This window comes from Schistocerca serialis, chromosome 7 (genome assembly GCF_023864345.2).
Source record: "Schistocerca serialis cubense isolate TAMUIC-IGC-003099 chromosome 7, iqSchSeri2.2, whole genome shotgun sequence".
Taxonomy (NCBI): domain Eukaryota; kingdom Metazoa; phylum Arthropoda; class Insecta; order Orthoptera; family Acrididae; genus Schistocerca; species Schistocerca serialis.
In genome coordinates, this window is record NC_064644.1 from 48,815,616 (window position 1) to 48,842,574 (window position 26,959).

The 26,959-nt window shown below is 44.3% G+C and overlaps 1 protein-coding gene across 1 annotated transcript; it reads right to left on the bottom strand.

Moving 5' to 3' along the window:
- Window positions 1–874: 874 nt before the first annotated feature.
- LOC126412666 (translation initiation factor IF-2-like) lies at window positions 875–26,702 on the bottom strand. Its single transcript, XM_050082367.1, has 2 exons — window positions 26,621–26,702; window positions 875–1,310 (listed from the first exon to the last, which is right to left on the bottom strand). The coding sequence occupies exons 1-2, from the start codon at window positions 26,648–26,650 to the stop codon at window positions 1,044–1,046; spliced, it is 297 nt and encodes a 98-aa protein (XP_049938324.1). The 5' UTR covers window positions 26,651–26,702; the 3' UTR covers window positions 875–1,043.
- Window positions 26,703–26,959: the final 257 nt, after the last annotated feature.

A 26,959-nucleotide genomic window follows, 5' to 3' on the forward strand; every position in this document is an offset into this window, starting at 1 on the left:
CTGAATGAATATTTCGATGATCGTGTGATTGCTTTGGGCTATCCGAAACATACAGGAGGCGGCGTGGATTGGCCTCCCTGTTCGCCAGACATGAACCCCTGTGACTTCTTTCTGTGGGGACACTTGAAAGACCAGGTGTACCGCCAGAATCCAGAAACAATTGAACAGCTGAAGCAGTACATCTCATCTGCATGTGAAGCCATTCCGCCAGACACGTTGTCAAAGGTTTCGGGTAATTTCATTCAGAGACTACGCCATATTATTGCTACGCATGGTGGATATGTGGAAAATATCGTACTATAGAGTTTCCCAGACCGCAGCGCCATCTGTTGTTGACAATTGTAACTACTGTAATTTCGAAAGTTTCAAAAAAGGGCTCTGAGCACTATGGGACTCAACTGCTGAGGTCATTAGTCCCCTAGAACTTAGAACTAGTTAAACCTAACTAACCTAAGGACATCACAAACATCCATGCCCGAGGCAGGATTCGAACCTGCGACCGTAGCGGTCCTGCGGTTCCAGACTGCAGCGCCTTTAACCGCACGGCCACTTCGGCCGGCTTTCGAAAGTTTGTCTGCCTGAAAATGTACTGTTGTCCCAAGCATATTGCAACAAACGGTGTATTTCTATCGCTGCTCGTTTAGTTTTTATTGCCGTTTCAAATATACCGGTCATTTTTGAAACACCCTGTATGTGTGACATGTGTTACATGTTCGTGAAATAAATGAGTGTGTGTGAATCACATGTGACACTGGCAAGCGCAGGCGACACCGCGGGCAAAAGGATATATGTTAATAAAAGTACTTTGCGACTGAGACATAAAAACAAAAATTAGTAGCAGTATTGCAATCGCTACATGTAAATAATTTCACCATTTCAAGTAAGGTGATTATTTTAATGCTGTAATGTGATTTAATTACATTTGGTGAACAATGTCGCTCGAAAGCGAAGAAAACAATAAAAAAAGTAGAGAGCTCGTGGTAACAACAGTCTTGAAATGCTAAAGCGACAGTGGAGGTGGACGTCACAGTGTTCCGGGCTCCTCAGCCGGTGTTGTCCTTCTTCTTGGCGGAGAACGGGTTGTAGCCCCACTGTGGGTAGGGAGCTCCAGGGTAGGGTGGGTGGTACCCGGGAGACGGCGGCGGGTAGTAGCCGGGGGCCTGCGAGTAGCCGTCGTAGCACCAGGCGGGGCAGGCGCTAGGGCCGTAGCTGCCGCCGCCAGGGAAGCGGCCGCGGGGGGCGGCGGGGGCGGAGGCGGAGGCGGAGGCAGCCTGCGACGCTGCTGCCGCCCACAGCACCAGCGCCACCACCTGCAACCAGAGCAAGCCGTCACCCTGTGGAACCACGACGTTGAAAGTTAGCACAGACTGCGTAAAATAGCTGGCTCCCCCTCCATGTCAGCGAACTCATGTGGGCTGAAATTCAAAGGGAGGAGATTGAAAGACGTCAGTCAGTCCGCCTCCCGCATAATTTTGGAGGTTTTGCTTTATCAAGTTCGCCAGAGTATCTTCTCTCTGCCTGCATTTGCTGATATTCTCCGTGCTCATATCCTCTATGCTACGGAGGAAGATCACGCTCGAAACCTGAATTTGCGAGTCCTCATTCTCAACTCAGTTACAGCTAATAGTCATCACAACATGTACGTATAACTACCGGTCCCAACCATGTATGTGCGGTTCTAGGCGCTGCAGTCTGGAACCGCGGGACTGCTACGGTCGCAGGTTCGAATCCTGCCTCGGGCATGGATGTGTGTGATGTCCTTAGGTTAGTTGGGTTTAAGTAGTTCTAAGTTCTAGGGGACTGATGACCTAAGATGTTAAGTCCCATAGTGCTCAGAGCCAAAGCCCCAACCATGTATGACCATTAATTTTGAATTATATTCTTTGATATTGTCAGTGTGGGGAACTATGCGATCTATCTATACTCCTGGAAATTGAAATAAGAACACCGTGAATTCATTGTCCCAGGAAGGGGAAACTTTATTGACACATTCCTGGGGTCAGATACATCACATGATCACACTGACAGAACCACAGGCACATAGACACAGGCAACAGAGCATGCACAATGTCGGCACTAGTACAGTGTATATCCACCTTTCGCAGCAATGCAGGCTGCTATTCTCCCATGGAGACGATCGTAGAGATGCTGGATGTAGTCCTGTGGAACGGCTTGCCATGCCATTTCCACCTGGCGCCTCAGTTGGACCAGCGTTCGTGCTGGACGTGCAGACCGCGTGAGACGACGCTTCATCCAGTCCCAAACATGCTCAATGGGGGACAGATCCGGAGATCTTGCTGGCCAGGATAGTTGACTTACACCTTCTAGAACACGTTGGGTGGCACAGGATACATGCGGACGTGCATTGTCCTGTTGGAACAGCAAGTTCCCTTGCCGGTCTAGGAATGGTAGAACGATGGGTTCGATGACGGTTTGGATGTACCGTGCACTATTCAGTGTCCCCTCGACGATCACCAGTGGTGTACGGCCAGTGTAGGAGATCGCTCCCCACACCATGATGCCGGGTGTTGGCCCTGTGTGCCTCGGTCGTATGCAGTCCTGATTGTGGCGCTCACCTGCACGGCGCCAAACACGCATACGACCATCATTGGCACCAAGGCAGAAGCGACTCTCATCGCTGAAGACGACACGTCTCCATTCGTCCCTCCATTCACGCCTGTCGCGACACCACTGGAGGCGGGCTGCACGATGTTGGGGCGTGAGCGGAAGACGGCCTAACGGTGTGCGGGACCGTAGCCCAGCTTCATGGAGACGGTTGCGAATGGTCCTCGCCGATACCCCAGGAGCAACAGTGTCCCTAATTTGCTGGGAAGTGGCGGTGCGGTCCCCTACGGCACTGCGTAGGATCCTACGGTCTTGGCGTGCATCCGTGCGTCGCTGCGGTCCGGTCCCAGGTCGACGGGCACGTGCACCTTCCGCCGACCACTGGCGACAACATCGATGTACTGTGGAGACCTCACGCCCCACGTGTTGAGCAATTCGGCGGTACGTCCACCCGGCCTCCCGCATGCCCACTATACGCCCTCGCTCAAAGTCCGTCAACTGCACATACGGTTCACGTCCACGCCGTCGCGGCATGCTACCAGTGTTAAAGACTGCGATGGAGCTCCGTATGCCACGGCAAACTGGCTGACACTGACGGCGGCGGTGCACAAATGCTGCGCAGCTAGCGTCATTCGACGGCCAACACCGCGGTTCCTGGTGTGTCCGCTGTGCCGTGCGTGTGATCATTGCTTGTACAGCCCTCTAGCAGTGCCCGGAGCAAGTATGGTGGGTCTGACACACCGGTGTCAATGTGTTCTTTTTTCCATTTCCAGGAGTGTATTTAAAAAACATGTGTGGATAAAATTCCTACGTCAAGATCGCAAATTTTCTTTACTGATTACCAGTTTCGGCTCATTGCCGAGACATCCACAACAGCCCACAGAAACATAGAAACTGCCGAAGATATCCTTACGAGTGACGCAGGGATTCTCAGCGAGTACTTTAGAAAACGGAGGCTACAACCTAGTGCTACCAAGATGGAAGTATCTGCCTTCCATTTGAACAACAAAATGGCCAACGGAGAACTACATGTATATCTAGACGGGAAATTACCAAATCACAACAAACACCCAAAGTACCTTGGGGTTACCCTAGATAGGACACTAACATTCAAAGAACACCTGACGAAAACTGCAGCGAAACTTAAAACACGCAACAACATATTGCAGAAGCTCTGTGGCACCACTTGGTGCTCCACAGCATCTACCTTAAGAACATCCGCACTTGGCTTGGTGTATCCAGTGGCAGAATACTGCGCCCCAGTGTGGCTCAACAGCAAACACACACATGGTAGATAGCCAACTTAATGCAACAATGCATATTATATCAGGCACAATTTGGCCAACTCCTACAATGTGGCTGCCCGTTCTCAGTAACATAGTCCCTCCTAAACTGCGCCGAGAACACGCTCTGGTTAGAGAATTTCAAAAAATCATGACCAACACTCAATTACAAATCCATGAAGATACTCACGACATCCTCCACTAAAGACCGCACAGGCGCTGTACCAAACCAACTTTAAAATAAATGACCGATGGAAAGAGGAATGGGAGAGCAGAACAGCAGTAAACTGCCACAGTATGCCATGCCTCTTTAGTAAACCAAAAGGATTTGATTGCCCTCGCAAACTTTGGTCAACTCTTAATCGCATCAAAACCAACTATGGGAGATGCGCCGACTCCTTACACAGATGGGGTAAACTTCCTTCGGCCGCTTGCGACTGTGGCGCAGAGAGACAGGCGGTCAAACACATCGTGCAGGAATGCCCACTAAGGGCATATGAGGGTGACCCACAGGATTTCCTAATGGCGACCCAAGAGGCAATCGACTATATATTATCTAAGCTAGACGTTTGTTTGTGATTGCTCTTCTGCGAGTGTAAATTTACAATTGGTCGTGTCCTTATATACAAACTGTTCTTTATTGTTCTGTTTATACATATGTGACTTTTTTTTTTAATCATGTTGTTTCTGTAATTTTTACTGTGATGTTATGAGCCATACGCTAAATAAATAAATAACCGAGACATCTTCAGATCAATCTGAAATGTTGTTGAGTACGTGACACTCATTATGAATCTTCGTTTTTTTATTTAGCTTAGTCTCCTTAGTAAGATAAAAAAAATCTTAGTTGGTTATGTAAATTGAAGACGATAATCAGCAATTTGATCAGTAAATGAAACAACAAGTTCACTGTCACCAGTCACCTAAGTACAAGGCCAGACAGGCAGATCATTTGAGATTAGGTTCAAGGAACACATGGCAGCACTAAAAAACGAAAAATATCACACATCAGCAATAGCTACACACCTGCATGAAACAAAACACCATGTTAACAACACAAGTATTAGCATCCTACACATCCAACCAAAAGGCAGAAAACTAGACATCCTTGAGACACTCCAAATATACAAACATCAAATGAAACAACCAGAATCTATCTTAAATGACAAAAATGACAATATTTACAATAGTATCATCTCCGTTTTCAGCAACTGCCTACACTCATAAAAATGCACACACACACACACACCTAATATTTACCATAAATATTGACAGCTGCCAAGAGTACAAGAGATTGACCTCATTCACAGATAATTCATCACACCAACAGCTTGTACCCCTTGTCAGCTTAAAACTGTATGTACATCAACTACTGGCACAAATGTATATTTATCTGCATATTTTATAGCATTAACCAATGTATTACCCCAACCTTTAGGCAGCTAATATATGCAACATGAAATCTTAAGACTCCTTGTCATGTAAATGTTTCCTCTCAATAATCACTCTTTCCTCTCTCTCTCTCTCTCCCCCCCCCCCCCCCCCCCCACTCCCATTCACTCACACACACACACACACACACACACACACACTTTTTCTCTCTCTCTACCTCTCCTTCTGCCTCCAGCCCCTCACTTCACATCTGTTTATTAACCCCAATCAAAGAGTGTAATGTATGTACGATTTTACTGTTGTAGCCAGTATGATCATTGTAATTATAGTCTGTAACAATCACCTAATTATTATCAATACGTATGAAGTTTAAGCCATTTTAACATTTCACCTGATTGTATAAACGAGTACGAATGTTTGCCATTTTAACTTGTCAGAATTGGATTTATATACCACCTGAAGTACACACACATATATTTGACACCTCAAAACAAACACCGCCAAATGCTTAAAGCAGTTATTCTGTAATAATATTGGTATGATGTATATTCTTTGCACTTTGCGATTATGTCTTCACTTCTGCTATACGAACTTTGCACCCAGCTGACTCCAGACGCCATATTTGTTTACAAATGTGGCAGTATACATGTGATGTGTTACGACAGCAAAATGAACCTGTGATCACTGAAGGTATTGTAGTTTACTTATTTAATGTTTACCATTAGATATCAGTTTAATTTTTCGTCAAAAGTTATCCTAAACCATATTCTGAAATAGTGTCTCGTTTCTCCACTAGGCAGTGCCACAAGTTCCTCCAAAAATCGTAACACAACACACGCACCAATGTAATACTTACTAATGTAAATCCACCCGATGATGGAGGTTTAAACCTTCGAAACGCGTCGTGGAAATAAATAAAACGGTGACTGGTAACAGTGAACTTGTTGTTTCATTTAATGTCAGTAACAGTCACGGTAAAGCCTAACCTAAAAATGTTCGCATTTAAAATTTGATCAGTGATTTAAAAAAAAAAAAAAACGAAGATGTATAATGAGTATCACACACAGAAAAACATTTTAGATTGATCTGAAGACGGTTCGGTAATGAGCTGAAACAGGTAATTAGTAAAGTAATTTTCCGATCTTGACGTAAGATATTTATCCGCACACATTTTGAATGAGTCTTATAACAAAATCAAGCAACTATTGGGATTCCGGTGGAAGCTCTTGGTGTATCTACGCAGTAGTAGTCTGGGAAGGCAGCCGAATGCTATTTTCGAATCCAGCTGCGGTGGCGACGCGTCGCGCCGGACAGACCTCTGTCGCCATATGTGGAGACCCACCTCTAGCGGTGTGGCCGCACGGTCGGCCATTTCGAGTCCGAGTGTTGTCCAGCCTTTCACCGGCTCGGAAAACTGGGGAAACGCCTGCTGTTTCTCAGAAAAGGAGCTTGTTCATTGGTCAGTATGCCCCCACCACCTTTGGTCGCTCTCTGTGTGTGGAGGCTTTGGAGAGAATTTACTGAGGCGAGGATAATACCTGTCGCAGTAAGCAGTCGCCGCTGCGTGGTCAAGTAACTAGTGACTTTTCGATGTGAGTTAGTCCAATTTCGAGTTAGTTCTCACCATAACGATAAAACTCCATCGTTAGGAGCAGTGTGAAGTTCTCGTGACTGATGATTTCAGTATCATTTTACATAAAGTCAGATGGAACCGAATTCGGTGTTTGATCGGTCACGATGCACGCTGCGTGTAGTCTGCCCACTTCACTGCGAGTCACTAGCTGGCTTTGATGATTTATTTACTAGTGGAAAGTGGTGAGCTTTGCTTTCAAATCTTTCGTGTAGTGAGTAACTTGCACGTCCAAGTCGTACTTCTTCAGTCCACAAATCCTTGCTGACTAATAATGATCGTAAGTGTTGTTCGCTCGTATGGGACTATAGGATTGGGTTTTTTTTCATGTGATTTTCGTGTAGCTAAATGCAGTTTCAGGAGCAAGCTCCATCTGTTGAATAAATATATAATTCACACCCTTAGTTCACTAAACTTCACTAGAATCTGCATACTTGCACGTTTTCCTTCTGCCTCTAATCTGTAATCGAAAGTACCCTGTGATAGAAAATTACTTGATATGTTTAATGAAGACCAAACCCTGACTGGTCCTTCTGAAGTTCACTAATTAAAATCCTGTTGCACAGGTTTCTCTCCAGGGCTAGTAATCATTTAATATTCGTCGTACTTCAGACGATTTGGCACTTGAGCAGGTAATGCTAAACACTGTGCTTGTGCAGCAGATAGCGCTCAGCTACCCAAGTCGAATAACTTTTAAGATGGAAACCTATGGCTTTTCCTAAATGTGCCCCACACATGCGTAGAGTCCTTAGGGACCGCTTCATTCACACCTTACAAAGGAACATGACTGAATTACTCAACTGATATCAAATCAGAGAAAGCTTTTGACAAAGCTAATTGGAATAAACTCTTTGCAATTATAAAAGCAGTGGGATAAAACACAGGGAGTGAAAGTTGATGTACAACTCTAAACAAATCAAACGGCAGTTATAGGAGTGAAAGAGCAGCATTTGTCAAGAAGGGAGTGAGACAGTGGCGCAGCCTAAACGCGATGTTGTCCAATCTATACAATGTGTAATCAGTAAATAAACCTAAAGCAAAATTTACAAAATGTATTAAAAGTCAGGGAGAAGAAATAGAAACAGGTTTGTTGATGACTTTGTAATTCCGTCACAAACAGAAAAGGACTGTAAGAGCCGTTCAACGGAATTGACAGTGTCTTGAAAGGAAGATATAAGTTAAAACTAAGTAAAAGTAAAATAAGATTAATGGAAACTACACCCTAAGACAAAAAAAAAAGAAACGGCGCACCACGAAGGAATTATTCGAATGGGACCGAAATTGGTAGATATGATGTACACGTACAGACTAACAAATGATTACCGTTTCAGAAAATTTGGGTGATGTATTCAAGAGAAAAAGCTTCACAAATTGGGCAACTCAATAACACGTTGGTCCACACCTGGCCCTTATGTAAGCATTTATTCGGCTTGTTCAAATGGTTCAAATGGCTCTCAGCACTTGTGGGGCGGCGGGTGGAATTATTGTCAATTTTATGTTGTTTATATAAATGTTAGGTTTGTAGAATGTAAAACCAGTTCCTATTATTTAGAATGTTATTTATACTGTCTTTCGCCGTTCTCAACACTGGCTCTGTAACTACAATATTGGCAACCAGAAAGTGATTAGCTAAACGTGAAGCCTGTAATTAGAATTCCTAGTGCCCACTTCATCTGAGAATACACTTATAGTTACAGCTTATAGCTCTGATGAATTAGGAGATTGTCTGGGATTTATATTCAAAAACGGTCGTGAAAAAACGTTATGTATTCTGAAAGTCACAGATGAAAACAAAAGAATCCACACAATCTAACTAACAGAGCAGTTCAGAGTCTAATGCGCTGATGCAACTATAAATGTCCAAATTAAATGTTTAAAATGAATGCTCGCCATAATTTGATAATTAGGTTCATCAAACGCCACGCTAAATAATGGTAGAATGTTTGTCCCGCGGCGGCACGTGAAAATACGACAATACGCAAACTGAAGATCGATAATTAAAGTCAACCCAGAATTAACACTTCACTCGAAAATGATTTCATGGTTACGCGTATCTCGAGTAACTTAATACGGCATCCGAGGCTGTTTGTAGCAATGATACCGACGCGACGCGACTCCCGACACAGATGGCGTGCTATTCAGCGTCTGGAGAGAACTGGGGCCTTGCTTCCTCGCGCAGCGTTCTTATATATAAAGCCGCGGTGCGGACGGCTAAGGGAACGCCTGATCAAATCGGCTCTCCCGACTAGCCGTTGGGCTAGTAGTGCACCACATTAAGTTACCGAATAAATCATAGCTTCTTTTGCTGATGGCCGATGAAGCTCTTAATTTAAATGTGCATTCAGCATACAGGTAAGTAATCATAATAAAAGTTTGACGTGGCTAAGTTAAATATTTTGGGCGAGAGAATTAATTTAATTACACTGCACGCAGTAGACGAGCTCTGAACTTGCCCTTTTGAGATACACTATCGCTATAGTTTTATAGTTATTTAAATGAAACTTCTCACATCTTTATGATTATAGCGGATTTCCATTCTACTTAAATATAAACATCCTAGCCTTATTTATTAGCCTACTTAATCTATCTTGCTTCCTTAAGTCTTAAGACAAAAACCTGAAAATTATGAATTTCAACTAAAATCTTAATTTGTGGGATCCAAAGTACTGTTTCTATTAAATTGTTATTGAAAAGGAATCTAAGTATAAATTTTTAAATCTCTAGCTCTTTTCTGTTGCGCCAATGATTTTTACAGAAAAGCGTCCAAATTTCGAAAATGGTTAAAGTTATTGAACTGATATTCGACACATATTAATTTAGTATTATTCCTGACATGCTAGAAACATTTTAGGTTATTTATTTGATTTTTAAAGTATTGCCCAACCTTTATGACGTCAGAGCTAGTTACAGCGGACTGGCTGGCACACAATGAAAAGACTGATGTGAATTTGCTATGGCGTGAGTAGGTTGCTTCCCTACACACTATGGGACTTAACATCTGTGGTCATCAGTACCCTAGAACTTAGAACTACTTAAACCTAACCAACCCAAGGACATCACACACATCCATGCCAGAGGCAGGATTCGAACCTGTGACCGTAGCGGTCACGCGGTTCCAGACTGAAGCGCCTAGAACCGCACGGGCACACCGGCCGGCTTCGGCTTGTTATTCATTGACAGGGTTATTGGATGTCCTCCTGAGGGGTATCGTGCCAAATTCTCACCAATTGGCGCGTTAGATCGTAAAAATCTCGAACTGGTTGGAGGGCGCTGCCCGTGATGGTCAGTACGTTTTCAGTTGGGGACAGATCCGGCGACTGAGCATTACGGGCAGCGCCCTTCCAACCAGTCCGAGATTTTGACGATCTAACGCGCCAATTGGAGAGAATTTGGCACGATACCCCTCAGGAGGACATCCAATAACCCCGTCAATGAATAACAAGCCGAATAAATGCTTGCATAAGGCCAGATGCGCACCAACGCGTTATTGGCTTGCCCAATTTGTGAAGGTCTTTCTCTTGAAATGATCGACATCAAGGGATCACCCAAATTTTCTGATACTGTAATCATTTGTTAGTCTGTACATGTACATCACATTACCCGTTTCCGTAGCATTCGGATAATTCCTTCGCGGTACTTTTTTTGTCCTAAGTGCAGGCGATTTAAATCAATCGATGCTGAGGGAATAAGATTACGAAATGAGATATGAAAAGTAGTAGCTAAGTTTTACTATTTGGGCAATAAAATAAGTGATAATGGCGAAGTAGAGAGGATTCAATATGTAGACTGGCAAAGCATTTCTGAAGAAAAGAAATTTGATAACATCAAATATAGACTTAAGAGTCAGGAAGCATTTTCTGAAGGCATTTTTGTCTGGAGTGTAGGTTTGTTCGCAAGTGAAAAGTGGACAATAAGTAGTTCAGACAAGGAGGGACTAGAAGCTATTGAAATGTGCTGCTGTAGAAGACTTCTGAATATTAGATGGGTAGACCACGTAATTGATGGGTAAGTACTGAATGGAATTGGGAAAAAAGAAATTTCTGGCTTAAGTTGACTAAAAGGAGTGATCTTTTGATAGGACACATCCTTCGACATCAAGGGATCACCAGTTTAATATTGGAGGGAAGTGTGTGTGGTCAAAATTGCAGATGGAGGCCAAGAGACGAGAGCAGAAGGCTTAATTCAATTAATTGTTAGCCATATCATGTTTCGGGCGATTAATGAATATCTGATGTTGATAATATGGGTGATATCGGTGATTGCAAAGTTCGAGCCGGTAGTCCTCATTAATTATTCGGAGATGAAGAGACTCACACAGGATAGAGTAGCATGGAGAGCTGTATGAAACCACAACAGCAACAACGTGAAATCCAGTCAAAGGTTCACGCAGGAGGGGAAATGATCGAATCCAATGACTGCAATCACTGGTCGACTGCGTGCATATTTAATTAGTTGGTAAACTTAATATGCAAATTTGCTTGGCATTCTGGAGCCGCCTATGTGTTGCTGAAGTACTGTACCATCGATCATCGGATGGTACGGTCAACATGCCTTCAATACCTGCCAAGCTAGTTGCTTAAAAAAAAAAAAGCCCGAAGATGGCGTAGATCGTTGAAGGAGAAGAGCCGTTTAGTTTAATTTGTCTTCGAGTCCACGCTGGCGCATACGAAGACCTTTCTTCTTCGTGTTCTCGAGTGGCGACACCTTAGAATGGCCAACCTAAGAGCCCGAAAATCGCCTCCGCCCCGCCGCATAATGATAAGCGGTGGGAGATGTTAGCGCAGCCTCCTCACTACGGCAATTTCCTTTTTTCAAGTGTAGGTACACCACTGAGGCAACAAAATTAATCGAGGCACACCCTACTTCCTTTGTCTTTATTTAGTTATTTAGGTATTTTGCTAAGAACGTTCTAAAGCCAATATCGTGTAATATTTTTGTATTTAAATCAACCATTTTCGACAGAATTTGTTGTCATCTTCAGTTCTTAAAAGATCTTTTTGTTATAAAACATGTTCATTTTAAGTTGGAACTCACGCCAAGTTGTCATGTGGATAAAGAACAGCAAATTATAAAATGCTTGTCACAACTAAAATATTTAAAAATATAAACCATTAGTTATGACAAACCTTTTATAATGTACTGTTTTTTATCCACACGGCAATTTGTCGCAATGTCCAACTTAAAATGAAAGCGTTTCATAACAAAAAGATCTTTTAAGAGCTAAAGATGACAGCAAAGACTGCCGAAACCGGTTGTTTTAAATAACGAAATAGTTATGCGTTCTTGGCTTTAGAATGTTTTTAGCGAGTTAAACAGATCGCTGCTTCTCTCTTCTCAAAATGAGAAAATCCAGTTAGGTATTTTGGCTTTAGGCGACGTTGACCATACAGTCAGCAATAGTAATAAACAGTACAGAGTTAATACAAAACTTTGATCAAATGAAACTATATGGATCCTGCATTGTTAGCACATCTGCCCAGTGAGCAGTAGATTCAGGTTCGAATTCCGACCTTGATACAAATTTTCATTCATCGCTTTCAGTCTGCATATGTACGTCACAAAACTTTGAGTTACAGTAATACTGGTATGACAGAATAAGCTGAGCTTTGGTGTCACCAATATACTGAGGAGATTACATTATGCTCGAGTCTGTTATACATTGTTTTAGTGAAGGGTTTTTTGTTCAATGTAGTTTGAGTACATATACACATACCAGTTCGTAATTTAAGAACTCTACAAATGAATAATAATTGGAGTTGAAATTTTGTGTTTGTGGGGACCCACTGCCTCCAGGTGCTTCATAAATGTAACATGGTCCGTAGTAGGCCGTAATGCAATGTTTATTTAATCGTGCGATTAGCGTCATCGTCAAGCACATCTGTAACGTCTGTATTTCATGCCATTTTCGAATCACTCTTGGTTCAAATGGCTCTGAGCACTATGGGACTTAACATCAATGGTCATCAGTCCCCTAGAACTTAGAACTACTTAAACCTAACTAACCTAAGGACAGCACACAACACCCAGCCATCACGAGGCAGAGAAAATCCCTGACCCCGCCGGGAATCGAACCCGGGAACCCGGGCGTGGGAAGCGAGAACGCAACCGCACGACCACGAGATGCGGGCGAATCACTCTTAATTACAAATAAAAAGTAGCCATATTCCGTCATTTTACGAAAGGATCCACATTACAGCGACACTTTTTAAGATCCTATTCTGAACTTTGTTCTATGTACAGCAACCTGGTAACAGTAAAAGGCTACTTTTTACTTGTAATTAAGAGTGATTTGAAAATGACGTGAAATACAGATGTTACAAATGTGCTTGACAATGACGCTTAGTCGAAATTAGCTAATCGCATGATTAAACAGACGTCGCATTACACTCTACTACGGACTATAAGTTTATTAAGAATCTGCAGGTAGTGGATCCCCCCAAATACAAAATTTTACGGATTTTGTCCAGTACGGTATGGGATAATGTAATTAAATCTCAACATATTTGAGAAAGATGCTGAACGAATGTATACGGTTAAAGTTGCTGTACATAGAGCAAAGTTCAGAATACGATCTTCAAAGTTGTCATTGTAGTGTGGATCCTTACGTGAATGACGAAATGTGGCTACTTTTTACTTGTAATTAAGAGTGATTTGAAAATGAAATACAGATGTTACAGACGTGCTTGACAATGACGCTTAGTCGACGTTAGATAATCGCACGATTAAATAAACACCACGTTAAAGCCTACTACGGATCACGTTTACGTTTATTAATAATTGGAGTCTTCATATAAGTTTACTGGAGCCACTTATAATTATAGTACTACGCAGCCACGGTAATGCTGGTCTTGGTCACTCGTGACCGTTATCTCTCTCGTGACCGTTATCGCAAACACGCGGCGACGTTACCGGAAACAAGTGCAGCTGTGACTGGGGAAAACCCATGGCAATGAGAATATTTTCAAGTCGTCGGTTACGCATACACTATCAAGCGGTTCGCTGTGTCCTCGTGAGAAGTCGTCAGTACTGCAGCGCAGTATTATCCATAATCGTGAAGGTCCTTGGCGAAAGCCGACACATTCATTTGAAAAAGCGATTATATTCAAGGTTGTAAAATGTTTCCAGGAAGAAAAAAAGCATAATCAGGTAATGATAACTCTACGGAAAACAGTCTTTCGGACTGCAAAAATGGTAGGGAAGTTAAAAAAAAAACAGTAAAATTTATTTTGAAAGACTTTAAGGAAGCGGAAGAAAGCGGAGAAAAAAGTTAAAACTTCTAGAAAACAAAAGTAATTTCTCTAGAAGATTTCGATACACCAATTATTTTTAGAAAATTTTCTGACTATTACGAGCAGAAGAAAGAAAACACAACACTGAGAATGATGGTTACACGAGAGGCGGTCGAAAAGTTTCTAGCCCGAGATAGTTACCGTGATGTTTCGCACAAACAACACCACCCACTTTTATGGTGACCCTTTGTGGGTATGCAAGTCATATTTCGCGGCACCAGCTTCGTTAATTTTGCCGCTAGGATGCTTTGTACATCGCAGTGTAAGCAAAATGGCGAATATCGAGAGAATCAAGAACCGTGCTGTGATTGAATATCGTCATTTGAAGGGAATGACGCCCAAAGAAATTGCGGAGAAAATACGGAATACACTTAAGGACAGTGCTCCGTCTTATGCAACAGTGCACTGGGGGGTCCTACTTCAAACATGGAAGAACGAGTGTAGAAGATGTGCCAAGGAGCGGAAGGCCTGTCACCGTTGCCACTGATGAAATGCAGGATCGTCGAAAAACGTTGCAGCACATTGAAACCACGTTTGGAATCTCCCATGGGCGTCGTCATGACATTGTTGTGGATATTTTGGGAATGCTGAAGTTTCATCTCGGTGGGTCCCGAAAGACTTCAATGCAGATCAGAGATGGGAGCGTGTGCAGTGTTGTGAAGAAATCTTCCGCCAATTTGAAGCGGATGAAGACGGCTTTCTTGCAAGGTGTGTGGCAATGGACGAAACAGGGGTTCGTCACCTTGATCCTGAGACAAAATAACAGTCACAACAATGCATCCCCTACCCCAAAAAAATTCGTTGTGCAACTCCGAAATACTCAAGTTGAAACGTCCCCTTAGAAAATTTATACATGACTGTGCTTAAACTGACACACAATATTTTTTAGCGCAACGCAATCTGTCTTTCAATAATCCCTACAAGAGAATGGCCCTGACGAAATTAACCTATACGTTTCACAAATCACTTACCTCACAAAAATCTTCGTTACTCGAACTACTCAATACAGCGAGCGCCACTACTGCCAGCTAAATAAAAGATTCAAACTACTGAAGGCACTAACTACTGATTGGCATATTTAGCAAATGAAAGATTTTGATAGAGAACAAACAACGTATTTACCTTAATAGTGTTCAAAAGTGATAATATATATATCAGTCCATGATATCCAGTATTACAAATTTACTCTTTCTTAATGACACACGTCCAGATCGTCCGCTCTCAAAATTCCGCCATCTCTCTCCCCACATCCACAACTGCTAGCGGCTCACCTCCAACTGCGCAACACTATGCGCTGTTAATATCCAGCTGCCCAACACTACAATAGCCAACAACAATGCAAACCAGCCACAGACTGCACACAGCACAGCCAGTGATTTTCATACAGAGCGCTACGTGGCATTACCAAAAAAAAAAAAACCTAAACAGCCTACTTACAAAGTGTTGTTCGAACCAACCGGTAACAAATCTAGCAGCCCGCCTCTGAATTGCTTCGACGTCTTGCTTCTACCAGGTCTGGTATGGATCCCAAACACTCTAGCAGTACTCAAGAATAGGTCGCACCAGAATCGTACATGCGGTCTCCTTTACAGGTGAACCACTCATTCCTAAAATTCTCCTAATAAACCGTAGTCGACCATCCGGCTTCTCAACCACAGATCTCACACGCTTGGTCCATGTCACATCGCCTCGCAACGTTAACCCCAGATATTTAAACGGCCTGACTGTGTCAGACGGACACTAGTAATACTGTATCCGAACATTACAGATTTGTTCTACCTACTCATCCACATTAACTTACATTTTTCCACATTCAGAACTAGGTGCTATCCATCACACGAACTGGAAATTATTTTCTAAGTCGTCTTGTATTTTCCTACAGTCACTCAACTTCGACATCTTACCGTACACCATCAGCAAACAACCGCAGATTGCTGCCCAGCGCGTCCGCCAAATCATTTATGTATATAGAGAAAAACATCGGTCTTATCACACTTCCTTAGAGCACTCCTGAGGATACCCTTGTCTCTGAACACTCGCCGTCGAGCACAACATACTGAATTGTATTACTTAAGAAGTCTTCGAGTCACTCACATATTTGTGAACTTATTCCACGTGCTTGTACCTTCGTTAATCCCTTTCAATTGGCCACCGTGTCAAATGCTTTCCGGAAATATATAAATATGGAATGTGCTTATTGCCCTTCATCCATAGTTCTCAGTATATCTTGTGAGAAAAGGGCAAGCTGAGTTTAGCAGGAGCGATGCTTTTTAAAATCATGCTGATTCGTGGACATAAGTTTCTCAGTCTCAAGAAAGTTTATTGTATTGGAACTGAGAATGTGTTCAAGGATTCTGCAGCAAACAGAAATTAGAGATTTTGGTCTGTAATTTTTCGGGTCGGTTATTTTGCCTTTCTTATTTACTGGAGTCACCTGCGCTCTTTTCCAGTCGCTTGGGACTTTGTTTTTGGCGAGAGATTCACGAGAAATGCAAACTAGGTAAGGGACCAAGGCTGTAGAGTACTCTTTGTAAAATCGAAGTTGGATTCCATCCGGACCTGCTGATTTATTTGTTTTCAAGTCGTTCAGTTGTTTCGCGATGCCGGGTATGCTTATTCCTATGTCGTCCATACGGGAGTCTGCCCTATGGTCAAATGATGGTATGGTTGTACGAGTCTCCTGTATGACCAATTTGTTGAATGTGAAATTTAAAACTTCGGCTTTCGTTTTGCTATCTTGAACTGCCGCACAAGACTGGTCAACAACGGGCCGAATGGAACCCATAGACCTGCTTAGCGATTTTACAGAATACCAGAATTCCCCCCAGTTCTCTGGCAGACCTTTTGCTAAGGAGTGACGGTGGTACTTGTTGTATGCTTCTCGCGTGGATCTTTTCACAGACGCACGCATCTGTACTAACATTTGTTTGTCGTCATTTGTGCGCTCTCTGTCGAACCTAGAGTGAAACAGCTTCTTCTTCCTCAGCAGCTTCCGCAGACAGCGATGGGCACGTGAACGCAGACACTGGGGTGGCAAAATGTAGTGGTCGCGGATGAGTCCTGCCTCAAGCTGCCCTACAGGCGTTCGATGTCGCCGTGGTGAACGCAATCGGGCAGACAATATTGTTGAGCGGCATAGAGGACAAGCGCCAAGTACACTCCTGGAAATTGAAATAAGAACACCGTGAATTCATTGTCCCAGGAAGGGGAAACTTTATTGACACATTCCTGGGGTCAGATACATCACATGATCACACTGACAGAACCACAGGCACATAGACACAGGCAACAGAGCATGCACAATGTCGGCACTAGTACAGTGTATATCCACCTTTCGCAGCAATGCAGGCTGCTATTCTCCCATGGAGACGATCGTAGAGATGCTGGATGTAGTCCTGTGGAACGGCTTGCCATGCCATTTCCACCTGGCGCCTCAGTTGGACCAGTGTTCGTGCTGGACGTGCAGACCGTGTGAGACGACGCTTCATCCAGTCCCAAACATGCTCAATGGGGGACAGATCCGGAGATCTTGCTGGCCAGGGTAGTTGACTTACACCTTCTAGAGCACGTTGGGTGGCACGGGATACATGCGGACGTGCATTATCCTGTTGGAACAGCACGTTCCCTTGCCGGTCTAGGAATGGTAGAACGATGGGTTCGATGACGGTTTGGATGTACCGTGCACTATTCAGTGTCCCCTCGACGATCACCAGTGGTGTACGGCCAGTGTAGGAGATCGCTCCCCACACTATGATGCCGGGTGTTGGCCCTGTGTGCCTCGGTCGTATGCAGTCCTGATTGTGGCGCTCACCTGCACGGCGCCAAACACGCATACGACCATCATTGGCACCAAGGCAGAAGCGACTCTCATCGCTGAAGACGACACGTCTCCATTCGTCCCTCCATTCACGCCTGTCGCGACACCACTGGAGGCGGGCTGCACGATGTTGGGGCGTGAGCGGAAGACGGCCTAACGGTGTGCGGGACCGTAGCCCAGCTTCGTGGAGACGGTTGCGAATGGTCCTCGCCGATACCCCAGGAGCAACAGTGTCCCTAATTTGCTGGGAAGTGGCGGTGCGGTCCCCTACGGCACTGCGTAGGATCCTACGGTCTTGGCGTGCATCCGTGCGTCGCTGCGGTCCGGTCCCAGGTCGACGGGCACGTGCACCTTCCGCCGACCACTGCCGACAACATCGATGTACTGTGGAGACCTCACGCCCCACGTGTTGAACAATTCGGCGGTACGTCCACCCGGCCTCCCGCATGCCCACTATACGCCCTCGCTCAAAGTCCGTCAACTACACATACGGTTCACGTCCACGCTGTCGCGGCATGCTACCAGTGTTAAAGACTGCGATGGAGCTCCGTATGCCACGGCAAACTGGCTGACACTGACGGCGGCGGTGCACAAATGCTGCGCAGCTAGCGCCATTCGACGGCCAACACCGCGGTTCCTGGTGTGTCCGCTGTGCCGTGCGTGTGATCATTGCTTGTACAGCCCTCTCGCAGTGTCCGGAGCAAGTATGGTGGGTCTGACACACCGGTGTCAATGTGTTCTTTTTTTCCATTTCCAGGAGTGTATGATGGTTTGAGGCACCATTGGGCTGTGATTGCGCCACACAGTCGCACTGCTCCATACGGTCACAGTGGACGCGCAGGTCTGTAATGCGTAGCGTCATGTCGCTAATCGGTGGAATACGAGGGCAGTTCAATAAGTAATGCAACACATTTTTTTTTCTCGGCTAATTTTGGTTGAAAAAACCGGAAATTTCTTGTGGAATATTTTCAAACATTCCCGCTTCGTCTCGTATAGTTTCATTGACTTCCGACAGGTGGCAGCGCTGTACGGAGCTGTTAAAATGGCGTCTGTATCGGATGTGCGTTCTAAACAACGGGCAGTGATCGAGTTTCTTTTGGCGGAAAACCAGGGCATCTTACATATTCATAGGCGCTTGCAGAATGTCTACGGTGATCTGGCAGTGGACAAAAGCACGGTGAGTCGTTGGGCAAAGCGTGTGTCATCATCGCCGCAAGGTCAAGCAAGACTGTCTGATCTCCCGCGTGCGGGCCGGCCGTGCACAGCTGTGACTCCTGCAATGGCGGAGCGTGCGAACACACTCGTTCGAGATGATCGACGGATCACCATCAAACAACTCAGTGCTCAACTTGACATCTCTGTTGGTAGTGCTGTCACAATTGTTCACCAGTTGGGATATTCAAAGGTTTGTTCCCGCTGGGTCCCTCGTTGTCTAACCGAACACCATAAAGAGCAAAGGAGAACCATCTGTGCGGAATTGCTTGCTCGTCATGTGGCTGAGGGTGACAATTTCTTGTCAAAGATTGTTACAGGCGATGAAACATGGGTTCATCACTTCGAACCTGAAACAAAACGGCAATCAATGGAGTGGCGCCGCACCCACTCCCCTACCAAGAAAAAGTTTAAAGCCATACCCTCAGCCGGTAAAGTCATGGTTACAGTCTTCTAGGACGCTGAAGGGGTTATTCTGTTCGATGTCCTTCCCCATGGTCAAACGATCAACTCTGAAGTGTATTGTGCTACTCTTCAGAAATTGAAGAAACGACTTCAGCGTGTTCGTAGGCACAAAAATCTGAACGAACTTCTCCTTCTTCATGACAACGCAAGACCTCACACAAGTCTTCGCACCCGAGAGGAGCTCACAAAACTTCAGTGGACTGTTCTTCCTCATGCACCCTACAGCCCCGATTTCGCACCGTCGGATTTCCATATGTTTGGCCCAATGAAGGACGCAATCCGTGGGAGGCACTACGCGGATGATGAAGAAGTTATTGATGCAGTACGACGTTGGCTCCGACATCGACCAGTGAAATGGTACCGTGCAGGCATACAGGCCCTCATTTCAAGGTGGCGTAAGGCCGTAGCATTGAATGGAGATTACGTTGAAAAATAGTGTTGTGTAGCTAAAATATTGGGGAATAACCTGGTGTATTTCAATGCTGAATAAAACAACCCCTGTTTCAGAAAAAAAATGTGTTGCATTACTTATTGAACTGCCCTCGTAAATTTCATTGTGATCACATCTCTCGGTACTGGTGTTTCACGTCTTACAAACAGTAGTGTATTTTGAAAACTGAGATAAATTTTCAAGGGTGAAGGGAAACGTTTTCGGATAATTTTGAAAGAGATGGTATTTCGTTTCAGAAACTGTAAAAATAACAGAACTGTACTAACAGAATGTACCAACATTGTTACAAGGCACGCGGAATATTTGAGGACAACCAGAAACGATCAAAAAGGTTCAAATAAACCAATGGTACCCATGGACGACACGTGAGAGCATATGCACTGTACCATGAAAAAGTACTGGTAGCACGTAAAAGTTCCGGGTGCAGGCAAAGTGCTATCTCTGTCCAAGCTGGAGGCGTAGTGGGTTTCACAGAGGGATCAAACTTAATTTGTTATTCGAAATCTAAATCCTAAGATTATCACGATGATATGAATGGGGATAATTATCACGAATGGTTAGAAGAGGAACTGATTCCTAAAATCCCAATATTATTGTTGTTCTTGATAACGCATCGTATCGTACTATTCAGACCAATAAATCCCGCACAATCGCAACTCACAAAAAGGACGTAACTGGATGTTTCGTCCAGAACAAAATTAATTTTAAATCGAGCTTAAGAAGAAATAGGTTTTTACAAGTTGTGTCTTATAACAATTCAAAGCTCTTTTCTGAAGCAGCTATAGTTTTAAAGAACAAGAGATCTGAGGCTCCCACTACACCACTTTGATTTGAACCTTATAGCCGGCCGGTGTGGCCGAGCAGTTCTAGGCGCTTCAGTCTGGAACCGCGCGACCGCTACGGTCGCAGGTTCGAATCCTGCCTCGGGCATGGATGTGTGTGATGTCCTTAGGTTAGTTACATTTAAGTAGTTCTAAGTTCTAGATGTTCAGTCCCATAGTGCTCAGAGCCATTTGAAGCATCTGATACTGAGTTATTGATTATGGCAGTCCACAGAATCAGAGCGAGAGCGTTGAAAACGTAATTTGGACCAGAATTCTGGTCCGTAGATCCATGAACCTTTTTTGCAGAGGACGTCGCAGTGGATTTTGGAGTTGACTTCTCCTCATACGCAACCTCATTGCTCCTAGTAGTATTGTCCACATTATCACAAAAAAATCCTTTTATAAAATCGTGCCATGTTTACAATGAACTAACGATACAATTCACAAAGCAATGCTATTTTTCAGACCATGGAGGTATAATAAGAGGAGTTGCCATGTGTTCACAAATCTGAAGCTGACGGTCCTCAGATCAGTTGCCCCAAACATTAGCATCTAGTAGAAGTGTTTGGATCTATAATCTCAGCTCGCGCCATTTACGGGTGTACTAATCATACTGATTGTAGTCTACAATGTAAAGGGATCACATTTCATTCATAGCTAGACTTGTTCAAGCGATTTTTTCCTTTAAGTACGTGAATTTTGGTTGCGCTGTTTACTTTCACTACAGCCCTTTTATTTCTGTAATTTGACTTTAGATTTCCTGTCAGTCCAACTCTAAAAGTTCTCCGGGTGAACCCTGTGAAAAGGAACGCTGGAAACCGATCAACTGTAGCAAAGTATGTTCTCAGCATTTTCAGGAAATGGATACAGACCGAACACCATTTCCGTCTTCATATAAAATTCAGCGCCCTCTCCCTTTATTATACCTCCATGTTTGAGACTTCTGAAATGTGAATAATTGCCTGTAGTACCAAGTTAACCAACTTTAACTGCCTGTTCCACAGGTACATTATCTGTGCAATAACTTAACAGTCTGAGCAACAGAATTTTTTTTTTCAGAGCACCTGTCACAATAAGCCTGTGTCAGCATATTAGGATTCCGTGCCTCAGTCTATCTACATCTACATCTACATCTACATCCATACTCCGCAAGCCACCTGACGGTGTGTGGCGCAGGGTACCTTGAGTACTTCTATCGGTTCTCCCTTCTGTTCCAGTCTCGTATTGTTCGTGGAAAGAAGGATTGTCGGTATGCCTCTGTGTGGGCTCTAATCTCTCTGATTTTATCCTCGTGGTCTCTTCGCGAGATATACGTAGGAGGGAGCAATATACTGCTTGACTCCTCGGTGAAGGTATGTTCTCGAAACTTCAAGAAAAGCCCGTACCGAGCTACTGAGCGTCTCTCCTGCAGAGTCTTCCACTGGAGTTTATCTATCATCTCCGTAACGCTTTCGCGATTACTAAATGATCCTGTAACGAAGCGCGCTGCTCTCCGTTGGATCTTCTCTATCTCTTCTATCAACCCTATCTGGTACGGATCCCACATTGCTGAGCAGTATTTAAGCAGTGGGCGAGCAAGCCTTCTGTAACCTTCTTCCTTTGTTTTCGGATTGCATTTCCTTAGGATTCTTCCAATGAATCTCAGTCTGGCACCTGCTTTACCGACGATCAACTTTATATGATCAAGAAGTACTTTGTGTTAAATTTGCAAGCATGGGGCACTTGAAGAAACTGATGGTACAAATAATAAAATCCCTGAAGTCACACCATTACTCCATTGTCAGTTGCAACAGTTTTCAATGAACACGAACGAAGAGTATGGATACACTACTGGCCTTTAAAACTGCTACACCACGAAGACGACGTGCTACAGACGCGAAATTTAACCGACAGGAAGAAAATGCTGTGATATGCAAATGATTAGCTTTTCAGAGCATTCACACAAGGTTGCCACCGGTGGCGATACCTACAACGTGCTGACATGAGGAAAGTTTCCAACCGATTTCTTATACACAAACAGCAGTTGACCGGCGTTGCCTGGTGAAACGCTGTTGTGATGCCTCGTGTAAGGAGAAAAAATGCGTGCTATCACGTTTCCGACTTTGATAAAGGTCGGATTGTAGCCTATCGCGATTGCGGTTTATCGTATCGCGACATTGCTGCTCGCGTTGGTCGAGATCCAATGACTGTTAGCAGAATATGGAATCGGTGGGTTCAGGAGGGTAATACGGAACGCCGTGCTGGATCCCAACGGCCTCGTATCACTAGCAGTCGAGATGACGGGCATCTTATCCGCATGGCTGTAACGGATCGTGCAGCCACGTCTCGATCCCTAAGTCAACAGATGGGGACATTTGCAAGACAACCACCATCTGCACGAACAGTTCGACGATGCTTGCAGCAGCATGGTCTATCAGCTCGGAGATCGTGGCTGCGGTTACCCGTGACGCTACATCACAGACAGGAGCGCCTGCGATGGTGTACTCAACGACGATCCTGGGTGCACGAATGGCAAAATGTCATTTTTTCGGATGAATCCAGGTTCTGTTTGCAGCATCATGATGGTCGCATCCGTGTTTGACGACATCGCGGTGAACGCACATTGGGAGCGTGTATTCGTCATCGCCATACTGGCGTATCACCCGGCGTGATGGTATGGGGTGCCGATGGTTACACGTCTCGGTCACCTCTTGTTCGCATTGACGGCACTTTGAACAGTGGACGTTACATTTCAGATGTGTTACGACCCGTGGTTCTACCCTTCATTCGATCCCTGCGAAACCCTACATTTCAGCAGGATAATGTACGACCGCATGTTGCAGGTCCTGTACGGGCCTTTCTGGATACAGAAAATGTTCGACTGCTGCACTGGCCAGCACATTCTCCAGATCTCTCACCAATTGAATGCGTCTGGTCAATGGTGGCCGAGCAACTGCCTCGTCACAATACGCCAGTCACTACTCTTGATGAACTGTGGTATCGTGTTGAAGATGCATGGGCAGCTGTACATGTACACGCCATCCAAACTCTGTTTGACTCAATGCCCAGGCGTATCAAGGCCGTTATTACGGCCAAAGTTGGTTGTTCTGGGTACTGATTTCTCAGGATCTATACACCCAAATTGCGTGAAAATGTAATCAAATGTCAGTTCTAGTATAATATATTTGTCCAATGAATATCTGTTTATCATTTGCATTTCTTCTTGGTGTAGCAATTTTAATGGCCAGTAGTGTATTATTGCAAAGTACATTGATTAAGACAAGTGGCATGCCAGGAACGACTTTTCGATTTAAAAGTCGCTGTTTTTTAATTTATGAAGGGAAAAGGAGTACAGGAATGAAAATTAGAACATACGGAATGGACTGAAGACTTCACATTTTAAGCAGACTTGACTGCACGCTACCCATACTAAAACATTGCAAGGTAACTTCTTTCTGATTCAATGAGGATGCGTTTAAAAAGAAAATCGCGTTGTAGAAGGGACGCATTCTGACAGAGGCAGTCCAGTTCCCTAAGCTCACTGGCGTTAAAAAAAGCACGTGGTCTGTACAGTTCGCTATGGCCTTGCAAGAATTAAAAGGATAGTTTCTTAAAGGTTTTGAGGACCCTACCACTCCTAAATCTGTTTTGGAGCTGTTTTCGAGACCGTTTGCCGTTTCACATGAAAGCGCCCTGTGCATGTGCAGACGTAACTGTCCGGGAAGTCTACATTGCTTTCCTCAGGTAGAGTTTCCAAGTCTCCATAGTGAGGGTGCAAAACTGCTACACTATTTCGATCGATACATCTGCGTAAAAGACCTTTTTTTTCGTTTATGAAACTAAATAAGTCACAAATACCCGGTAACGTCAGTGCGAAACTCTGTGAAATTGTTTGCGTCTGTCCATATGCCGACAGTTTTTACCGGATAAAAATTACATTATGTCTTCAGTGTGTCAAAAATAATTATTTAACACTGATAAGTTGTTTTGTTTGTGATCTTTGTTGCTGGGCGAAGTGAAACATAAAACCAACTAACACGCAGTGCTACTGCACTGCCATTTGTATGCGGCCCGTTCCGCAGTTCCCCCCCCCCCCCCTTCCACCTCCTTTCGCTGAGCATGGCTTGGTGGTCGGGGAAATGTGAAGCGAAGCTGACAGCTTTGGCAGGCCGGCCCAGGCTTAACCCGCGAGCCGAAATCTTGGCCATCCCTGCATTACACGATCACTTTTTGTCCGTCTGTTCGACTTTTAAGAGCCCTTTATCTCGGGAAGGGGTCGACGTATCAAGGTTAAATTTATGTTACGTATTAACGACTGTGGTCTCTTGGAGATGTAAAAATGTTAAGCTTCTAAGTCAGTTTAGTCAAAAGATATTGCCATTTATGTCACATACTTTGATACTAGAAAGCACACTCATCAATACCTACATGGCGCTTCTCGTTGATCTAGACTCATGTTTTAGTAAGTAAAAAAATTATTTTTATAATTTTCCCTCCCTGGATATAATATGCACTGAAACCCCCTGCTCGCTTCATTTTGTATGTCTACGCTAGTCTGATGAACTGCCGTACAGATTTTGATACGGTTTTGGAACTCCTGGGGCCAATATCTTACCAGTATCTATCTATCCCCCTCCCCTCCACACATATATACATTTATTTATTGTACAAACAAGTAAGTTTGTATGACACCCTCTACATCTACATCTACGTGATTACTCTGCTATTCACAATAAAGTGCCTGGCAGAGAGTTCAATGAACATCCATCATGCTGTCTCTCTACCTTCCACTCTCGAACGGCATGTGGGAAAAACGAACACTTAAATTTTTCCTTGCGAGCCCTGATTTCTCTTAGTTTATCGTGATGATAATTTCTCCCTATGTAGGTGGGTCTCAACAGAATGTATTCGAAGTCTGAGGAGAAAACTGGTGATTGAAATTTCATGAGAAGATCCCGTCGCAACGAAAAACGCCTTTGTTTTAATGATTGCCACTCCAATTCACGTATCATGTCTGTGACACTATCTCCCCTATTTCGCGATGATACAAAACGAGTTGCCCTTCTTTGTAGTTTTTCGATGTCATCCGTCATTCCCACCTGATGCGGATCCCACTCCGCACAGCACTACTCCAGAATAGGGCGGACAAGCGTGGAGTAAGCAGTCTCTTTGGTAGAGCTGTTGCACCTTCCAAGTGTTCTGCCAATGAATCGCAGTCTTTGGTTTGCTCTACCCACAATATTATCTATGTAATCGTTCCAATTTCGTTTGTTTGTAATTGTAATCCCTAAGTATTTAGTTGAATTTACAGCCCTCAGATTTGTGTGACTTATCGCGTAATCGAAATTTAGCTGATTTCTTTTAGTACTCGTGTGGATAACTTCGCACTTTTCTTTATTCAGGGTCAATTGCCACTTTTTGCACCTACAGATATCTTAGCTAAATCAGTACAAGAGTCCTACTCGCATTAAGCCACTTCCATTTTTTTTAGAAAATAAAGTAAAAATATTGTAAGTGAGCTCAGCACAAAATACATGCGTCTTTTTAAAGAGAAATATCCCTACCATTTTGGCAGATAAGGAATTTTAGTCGCTTTCTGGATACAGGTCGCCTTATTGGGAACATTGTCTGTGTGTGCTACCTCCCGGCGCCCCAGACACACAGAATGCGATTCCCGCAGGGCTGTGCAGAGCAACGCGTAGAGCAGACTCACCAGCAGGACGACCTTCACGGCGGGAAGCATGTTGACGCGACGACGTCGGGGCCTTAACTTAGGTGTGTGCGCTGTCGGTGGGTTGGCGCCGCTCTTATACCTACTCAGGACGCTACCTTCCGCCCCTTATCGCTCCCTGCCTGATTCAGCCGGATTTCCGCCGCTGAATCACGCAGCAACAAATTTTGTCCTCAAGGCTGCTACCCTCGGTGTGCCCTGAACACGTCATCGTCCTTCCAAGGACCTGCGATAGCTAGCAAAACGTCACGGCGTGCGAACTACGACGCACTTCAGTGAGTTACTCCCATTCTCTAGTATTGCAGGGTCAACACTTCGTCG

Excerpts from the sequence above, each read along its gene's own strand:
- LOC126412666 (XM_050082367.1), bottom strand. The coding sequence starts at position 26,650 with ATGCTTCCCGCCGTGAAGGTCGTCCTGCTG. Across the intron at positions 1,311-26,620 it reads CCGTGAAGGTCGTCCTGCTG|GTGGTGGCGCTGGTGCTGTG; the intron begins GTGAGTCTGCTC and ends CTCTGGTTGCAG.